The 9,413-nt window shown below is 38.7% G+C and overlaps 1 protein-coding gene across 1 annotated transcript in view; it reads right to left on the reverse strand.

Moving 5' to 3' along the window:
• CCDC141 (coiled-coil domain containing 141) overlaps positions 1 to 9,413 on the reverse strand; it is a 331,211-nt gene that overhangs the window by 9,632 nt on the left and 312,166 nt on the right. The window contains exon 22 of the mRNA XM_006866703.1: positions 7,508 to 7,624. Within this exon, the coding sequence (XP_006866765.1) occupies positions 7,508 to 7,624 (117 nt within the window). The remainder of the gene's footprint in view (positions 1 to 7,507; positions 7,625 to 9,413) is intronic.

Here is a 9,413-nt window from a genome sequence, read left to right on the forward strand (position 1 = left end):
GTTGTATCGTCTGCACATTGTAGATTGGAGTCTTCCTCCAATTCTGATGTCATGTTCTTCTTCATATAATCCAGCTTCTCAGAATATTTGCTCAGCATATGGATTGAATAAGTATGGCGAAGGAATACAACTCTGGCATACAACTTTACTAATTTTAAACTATTCAGTGATTTCTTATTCTGTTTGAACAACTGTCTTTTGATCTATGTATAGGTTCCTCATGAGCAAAATTAAGTGTTCTGGAATACTCATTTTCTGCAATATTGTCCATTGCTTGTCATGATTCACACAATTGAAAATCTTTGAATAATAAATAAAGCACAGATAAACATCTTTCTGGTACTGTCTGTTTTCAGCCAAGGTCCATCTGACATCAGCAATGATATCTGTCATTCCACAATCTCATGTGAATCCTGCTTGAACATCTGGGAGGCCCTTGTCAATGTACTGTTGTAGCCATTTTTGAATTATCAGGCAAGATTTTATTTGCATGTGATATTAATGATATTTTCTGATAATTTCTGTAGTCTGTTCAGTCACCTCTCTTTGGAATGACCACAAATATGAATCTCTTCCAATCAGTTGGCCAGGTAGCTGACCTCCACATTTCTTGGCATAGATGAGTAAGTGCCTCCAGTGCTGCATCCGTTTGCTGAAAGATTTCAGTTTGTATTTCATCGATCACTGAAACCTTGTTCTTTATGAATATGTTTAGTGTACTTGGACTTCTTTCTTCAGTATCATTGGCTCTTGATCATATGTTACCTCTTGAAATGGTTGAACATAGACATTTCCTTTTGGTATAGTGACTTTGTGTATACTATCCATCTTCTTTTGATGCTTTCTGCATCATTCAATATTTGGTCCATAGAATCCTTCACTCTTACAAGTTGAAGGCTTGAATTTGTTCTTTTTTTTTAAAATGTTTATTGTGAATTATGTGATATTTTACATGGGAGAACATTAGCTTTACATTTATCCTATTGTATATCGTTTCATTGCCATGGTTACAATACCCTCCATGCATCATCAACCAACCAAAAGGTATACCCTGCAAGCCTGCCCCCCAGTCGTCAGCACACAGCCCCTCTCCCACTCTGGGTCTAGAGTCTCTGGCCACTCCATCTCTCCACGTCATCGTCTCTGCCTCCATCTCTGGCGTCACTGCTTCTCTGGGTAGGGTCTTGCTCTCTGCTCTTCTCCCTTGAGGGTTCCAGGACTCTCCACTCCTAGACTCCAAAGTCAATCAATCACTCCCCTCCTTTTGCTATAAAAGTCCACCTTTACATTTCCAACCCTTGCAATCAGTCCTGATAACAATTATTCATCATTGTACCACAAGGGACCTATCCCAATCTCCTTTCATTAGCCCCGCCTAGGCACATTGGATACTACTCAGTGGAGATTCTACTATCCTCCACACCCTCTGGATCTAGGCTCCCTCATGCAAGCTTGTAAGCCAGTCACTTCTTGCCTTTGCATTACCCCCCTTCCCCAATTTTGGGTCACCAAGCGTAGTGGTTACGAATTGGGCTGTGAACCGGAAGGTCAGCAGTTCGAAACTACCAGCTGCTCCGCGGGAGAAAGATGAGGCGATCTGCTCCCGTAAAGATTTACAGCCTCGGAAACCCTATTCAGGGTCGCTATGGGTCGGAACCGACTCGACGGCACTTAACAACAACAACAACAAATGTCCAAGTTGCTCATCCCTGTCTACTCTGTGTATTTGCATTTGTTCTTTAGTTATTTCAGCTTGAGAAATGCTGGGCATGTTCTTCCCTTTTGCTTTTCTAACTTCAGGTCTTTGAATATTTCATTATAATATTTGACTTTGTCTTCTGGAGCTTCCCTTTGAAACTTTCCATTCAGCTCTTTTACTTCCTCATTTCTTCCATTTGTTTTAGCATCTCTATTCTGGAGTCCTGTTATGGTGCTGTGGGTTAATGCACCAGACTGCAAAGCTGTTTAAACCGCAAGATCGGTGGTTCAAACTCACCAGCTGCTCCTTGGAAACCCTATACAGGGTCCCTATGGGTTGGAGACTTGACAGCACTTAACAACAACAACAACTCTGGAGAGCAAGTTTCGGAGTCTCTTATGACATCCATTTGGTCTTTTCCTTCTTTCTTGTCTTCTTAATGACCTTTTTCTTTTTTCCTGTATAATGTTCTTGATGTTATCCCACAAGTCTTCTCGTTTGGTCAGTTGTTGTTAAGTGCTGTCTAGTCAGTTCCAACCCATAGCAATCAAGAGCAGCTATTTCCAAGGAGCAGCTGGAGTGAGCTTGCACTGCCCAGCATATTAGCCCACAGTGCCACATCAGGACTCCATTAGTTTGGTCATTAGTGTCTAATTAACCAAATCTGTTCTTGAAATGATCTCTGAATTCAGGTCGGATATGTTTAGTCTCTCATGGACTTGTTTTAATTTCCTTCAGTTTCAGGGTGAACTTACATATGAACAGTTGATGGTCTGTTCCAAAGTCTTTCCTTGGCCTTATTTTGGATGATAATATGGAGCTTTCCCACTATCTCTTTCAACAGATGTAGTCAACTTAATTTCTGTGTATTCTATCTGGTGATGTCCATGTGTATAGTTGTCTTTTATGTTGTTTAAAAAGGTACTTGCAAGGAAGAAATCATTGGTCTTGCAAAATTCTATCATGTGATCTGTAGCATCATTTCTACTACAAAGGCCATTGTTTCTAAAGACTGATGCTTCCTCTTTGTTTCCAACTTTTCTATTCCAATTGTCAGTAATTATCAATACAACTTGATTATATTTGATCAATTTCATACTGAAGAAGTTGGCAGAATTCTTCAATTTCATCATCACTGGCTTTAGTGGTTGGTTTGTAAATTTTAATAATAGGTTGCATTAACTGGTCTTCTTGTAGGTGTATGGATATTATGCATATTATCCTATCACAGACAGCATTATACTTCAAGATAGATCTTGAAATGTTCATTTTGATGGTGAATGTGTTGCCATTCCTCTTCAATTTGTCATTTCTGTCATAGTAAACCATGTGACTGTCAGATTGAAAATGACCAATACCAGTCCATTTCAATGTACTAATGCCTAGGATATCATTGTTTATGCATTCCATTTCATTTTTGACAACTTCCAATTTCCATGTTCCATTTATTAATTGATGTTTACAGCTGTTTCTCAATTTGAGTTGTGCTGCATCAGCAAATGAAAGTCCTTTAAACGTTACTCCATTCTCATCATCACAGTCAACTTTTACTTTGAGGAGGCAGCTCTTCTGCAATGATATCTTGAGTGCCTTCCAACCTGAGGGGTTCATCTTCCAGCATTCTATGTGAGAATATCCTGGTGCTCTTCGTTATTTTTCAATAGTTAACATTCTGGTGCTATCTGACAGTATTCCTCTGCTACTCATAATGGTTTCAGTGACTAAATATTCAGAAGTAGTCCATCTCGCCTTCTTCCTACTCTATCTTGTCTGGAAACTCAGCCATCCACCGTGGATGACCCTCCTGGTATTTTAAATACCTGTGGCATAGTGTCCAGAATAACAGCAACACGCAAGCCACCACAGTACTACAAACTGAAAGACGAGTGGTGGTCACGTTTATGACAGCTTTTAAAAAAAAGTCTCAGGTCTATGAGGGTATACACCCTACACAGGTCCTTGGCCAGGTTGCACACCTTCCAAAGCTACCTTAAACTAGCTGCCAGAGTACATGCCTAAGGGTAGCTACCGTGCCATAGGATGCCTTCTCCTGTTTGGACAATGCAAGGGTATAGGCGGTTAGGCAGAGGCTGGGTGAGGGCCTGAAAATGCTGAGGTCAGTGCGGAGAGGTTAGGAGGTGGTAGTGAAGTCCACCTTTCTGTACTTGCTTTTCTTTCTTTTTATGTCTTGTAAAAGGTGATGCCGACTACACCCCAGAGAAACTCACTTTCCATCCAATCATGGTTGTCACCTAAGTAAGGGTGTTGCATTCTACCTTAATTCCCTGACAACTGATTGGCTGATCACATCAGATTACATCAAGGAAATGATTACATCAGTACATAATTGCCAAACCACTGAGAATCATGGCTCAGTCTAGTTGACACACATTTTGGGAGAACAAAACTCAATTCATGAGAGTAGTGAGGAGCATTTTGTCCCCATTTTCCAAAGCAAGTGTCTCAAGAACCTCTTTCCTAACCCAGAGTTCACTTGCCAAGTGAACAGGCTTAATGGTAGAGAGGCTCACAGGCTGTTCTTAGCCAGTGGACTAGAGTCCACTGAACTTCTGGTATAATAGTACTTCTATGCTATTGCTTTATTAACTATCACTTAAACAGCTGAAATGAAAGGAGGGGTTGGCATAGAGAGCTACAGGATCATTCCAAAATAGCATATTTACATACACAAGTTCTTTGGAGCACTCCTTTGATTTTCTAGGGGGGAAAAAGTGCGTGTCTGAAATTTAGGAGAATTTGGGCTACCTGACCAATTTTTATGCTATTTTTTTGTGATTTTTGGTGGGTAATATATTAAATCTCTTTTGGCCTCAGTTTCCTCAACTATAAAATGAGATTTGAACAGATGATTCCTAAGTCCCTCCTAGCACTAAAATTCTATAACTCTAAATGCCAGCATTGCAAGTCCTCATTGTCCACCAAATAGTGTCTGTGACTTTAGGCAAGTCTCTGAACACTTTGTGCCTCCCTTTAACCTTAGGAGTTTTCAGATATTACTGTGGATTTAGCTTCAGTGTTCACCCTTGGGGATAAACGCCATCACTAATCTGTTAGCAAAGCAACATACATTGCATTTACTGAATTCCCTAATTCCATCTGCTGCATTTTATGGTCAGAAAAATGAAAAGCACTCCGCTATCTACAGGAGAAAATATCTGGGTTGAAGTACTGTTTGTGGAATTGTTCTTTCTGACTGTAATGATTTTCCTAGGAAGAGCAGCACCATTTAAAGATATCAGAGTTAAATACAGTAATTCCCTGATAAGCTTTTTTTGTGTGTTTCCTGTTATCTGCCCACATAGTGTTTTAGAGAATCATTACATCTGACCTATAATAATACAAATAGTAGAGGCAATAAGGAGGTAAATGTGACTGAGATGTTTAAAAGTGAAGATTATAGCTGCAGTTTCGTTTTGCTCTCTGAACTCATGGCACCAGAACATGTACATGAAATTATGTCAACTAGAGTTCTTGACAGCTATAATTACTCACCTTCACTTTTATCCTAAATGACTGATGGTCTATTATGTGGTTCAATTTATGTTAAAATGAAAGTTACTTTTTAATGAAAATAAACCTTGCCTTCTATTTAAATGAATAGGTTTCGTTTTCTTTTTTCTTTTTCTAAGAAAGATAAATAGAAGCAAGGAAAACCCATTTTTACTGTGTTTGCTTTGGTAGTAATAATTTTTGCTTCTGAGTTCTTAGTAAATGGCCCTGGTTCACAATGAAAAAGTTGTTTAGAATAAAATGAAACAAATGATATAATTTTTTATTTAACTCTCAGAACTTAGTCAAGAAAGCAAGGTGCATTTAATGTTGTTCTTTATTATTTTGACTGGTAGTCCTAAATTAGGGGCAATTTTGTTGCCCAGTGAATATTTTGCATGTCTGGAGACACTTTTGGTTGTCATAACTTGGGTGGTGAGGGATGACTAGTGTCTAATTGGTAGAAGTCAGGGATGCTGCTAAACATAGGTCAATGCATAATATACAAGTAAATCTTGTTGGTGTTGAGATAAAGGAAACCTGATTTTGACAAAAATCTGAAAAACCAAAGACAGTTTAAAATAAAGCTAAGGTTAAACAAGATGACCACATTTTGGCAGCTTTCCTTTGCCATAGGGAAGAACCAGGTTTACATGTCTGCAGGCTTTATCATAAAAGGGTGGTGCATTCAATGGATGTTTAATGGTTGCATGATCGTACTAGACCTTGACATAGATTTCAGTTGTAGAAAGGAAGTCTTAAGAACTGTACTGACTTCAAGGGTTTATAAATCTTCTTCCATAGGCTAATTGAGACATTTTTTTAAGCTCTCATGTCTCAAGAAGTATATTATTTTGGAGGCATTTGAGAATAACATTGGCTCTACTTGTTCGTTCATCTACTTAGGAAAGAAACATTGGGAGCAGGCAACTTGGCAAAGCAAAAAAGTCAAGAGCTAATTATACTCTAGCAGCTAGGAATAGAGAATGAGCAACTTATCCAGAAAATCTATAATGATGTTATAATTTCAATAATATTTTTGAAATTATGATGCATTTTCACTTTGTGAATATTTGCAGATTTTACTACATGCTTTAATTCATCTGTAATGCATATGTTTGAAAGTAATTTAAACATTTCTCTAAATATTTTTGTATTTCTATTTCAGCTGGATTCTAAATTTTAGTACATGTTACTAGAAATATAATCTTAGAGGTAGACTCTATGGCAACAAAATACAATCACATTTCCTGCACTAAGATTTTCTAGTAGGTTGTTGCTGTTGTTTGGTGCCATTGAGTTGGCCACCTTATAGTGACCCTGTATACAATAGACTCTGTGGAAACACTGCCCAGTCCTGCTTCATCCTCACAATTGTTATGTTTGAGCCCATTGTTGCTGTTACTTGTCAATCCATCTCATTGGTGGTCTTCTTTTTCGCTGACCCTCTACTTTACCAACCACGATGTCCTTCTCATGGAACTGGTCCTTCCTGAGAACATGTCCAAAGTACGAGTATGAATGTATTGTTGTTAGGTACCATAAAGTTGGTTCTGACTCAGAGCAATTATGTCTAGGGTTTCCGAGGCTTTAAATTCTTATGGGAACAGAAAATCTCATTTTTCTCCTCAGAGCAGCTGGTGGGTTTGAACTACCGACTTTGTGGTTAGCAGTCCAATGTTTATCCAACAGCACCACAAGTGCTCCCATGAGTGGGCTGTTGTTAAGTGCTAGCAAACTGGTTTTGACTCATAATGACCCTATGACTCATAGTGACCCTATAGGGTTTTCCTGTCTGTATATCTTTACAGAAGCAGAAAGCCTCATCTTTCTCCCATGAAGTGCCTGGTAGATTCAAACTGCTGACTTTGTGGTTTAGCAGCCCAACCTGTAACTCACTATGCTACCAGGGCTCCTTCTCAAGATTGGGTATTATAAAGCAATTCAATCATAGTTTAATATAATAAAAACAAAGAAGTAAAATTTAAAGAACAATGGGGAGGCTGCTAGAATTGGTCTGTGGTGACATTATGGCCTTTGATTGAATGTCCTGAATGCTACAGTTCCAGTATTTAAAAGAATGATCCAGAAGGAAACAACAATATAGGAGAGAACAGAATTAAGCAGTACATCACAAGTAAGGAGCGAAGAAACTCACATTGCAGTTCCATTGAGAGATTTGACCAAAGCACATAAGAAGGCTGTCATTTATTTATTTATTTATATTTTTTTGCAGAGCACAATGACTAACCTCAAAACAAAAGAAATGAATAACCAAGGGTTAGTAGTTTGCTTTACCTTATTGCTTTCTTCATTAAATATTAGCTGCTCATTTCTTGCTGGCTTTTTTAGTAGGTCAATATAATCATAACGGAAGCCTTCCACATTCAGATTTATCTTTAAAATGTCTCCCTGCTGTACAAAGCAATGATTAGTGAAAGTCTGGACCAACAAAGTGAGACGAAGGTGCCATATGATAATCACTTGGGATAAAAAGGTAAATCACTTGCAAACTTTCAGTGAATGTGTGCCTCAAGAGACAGATGTACTTCCAGGATGTGATTTATAAAATTGTCCCTCCAAGCTCAGAGTTTCCTCTTTCCTGTCCCAAGTCTTTGATAAAATTCATCAGTAAAAATTGGCTGTTCAAAGGCTAGCAGGCAGAAAAAAAGTAATTTTTACAATAGGGTGCTACATCAGGAGCATTCTCTAGAGACAAACATCATTGTGCATGGAAGTTTACACCATTAGAAGAGACATGAGAGCAGCAATGAGGTGGAAACTATTAAAAGTCTCTGATAGAGACGAACGCAGGAAATTTAGAGAATTTATACAAACAAAGCATTTGTGAGACATTTGTAAAGAAGAAATATCATTATAGTAAAGAGAGGGAAAAATGAGAAAGAGTGCTTCATATAGTTGGTGATATTTTCTTCATTTATTTCATGGGACTCTGTTTTAGCCATGAAGCTAGAGAGGGAACCAGTGGGAGGCCTTGAAACATAAGGCTTTCTAAAGGTGAATGATCCATAGGTACCCAAGTGATAGAGTACAATAGTTGAAGGTGATGATGCTATCCCAACAAAAGATTCTCAATTCCATCTAGAATATATATGGTCATTGTTGTTGTTGTTAGATGTTGTTGATCAATTCCAACTCACTGCAACCCTGTATAGGGTTTCTGAGGAGTGGCTGGTGGGTTTGAACCTTCTACCTTGTCATTAACAGTTCAGTGTGTATTTTACAGAGCTACATTAAGATTGAAGTCCTAGTGTAGCATGGAGGGTTAATGCACTGGACTGCAAAGTCAGTTTGAACTCCAAAGTCGGTGGTTCAAGATCACCAGCTGCTTCTCAGAAACCCTATATAGGATCGCTATAGGTTGGAACCGACTCAATGACACTTAACAACAACATTAAGATTCCTTGGCTACTATTGTTGTTGTTGTTGTTGTTAAGTGCCATCGAGTCGGGTCCGACCCATAGCGACCCTGTACAGGGTTTCCGAGGGTGTAAATCTTTACGGGAGTAGAAAGCCTCATCTTTCTCCCGCGGAGCGGCTGATAGTTTCGAACCGCTGACCTTAAGGTTCGCAGCCCGATTCGTAACCACTACGCTACCAGAGCTCCTTTACAAATGCCAAAAACCTTTCTGGAAGATCTGCTCTAGGCAAAGCATCATGTTAAGTGTTGTTGAGAACTCTAAACTCAATAGATCATAGTATTGTCTGAAGTTTAATCAATAGTGTGGTTGGTATGCTAATGGTAGTTAATATGATGGTTACGGTAAGAAAGAACACAAAGTGCTATGGAAGATCAGAGATGGACTGATATAATTGAGGAAGGATTTATGGAGGAGGTGGTTTAACTTCTAAAGATGGTAAGATTTTGGTAAGCAGAGATAGAAGGATCTGTACTCTAAGTAAAGGTTTAGTAGAAGAGAGTCCAGAGAATGACTAGAAAACCAGTTGACAGAAACCTATAATAAATATAGAGGCACTGTGGTTTGGAAAGGAATCCAATTCATCTGAGAATATCAAAAGGCCTCAAGTATTTATTTTGTAAGCAATAAAGAGTTAGTGTTTTGAATGCAGAAATGATGCTGATACACTATACTTGTTGTTGTTGTTGTCAGGTGCCATCGAGTCGGAACCGACTCATAGCGACCCCATGCACAGCAGAACGAAACAATGTTCGATCCTGGGC

This window comes from Chrysochloris asiatica, unplaced genomic scaffold (assembly GCF_000296735.1).
Source record: "Chrysochloris asiatica unplaced genomic scaffold, ChrAsi1.0 scaffold00094, whole genome shotgun sequence".
In the NCBI taxonomy this organism is placed as follows: Eukaryota; Metazoa; Chordata; class Mammalia; order Afrosoricida; family Chrysochloridae; genus Chrysochloris; species Chrysochloris asiatica.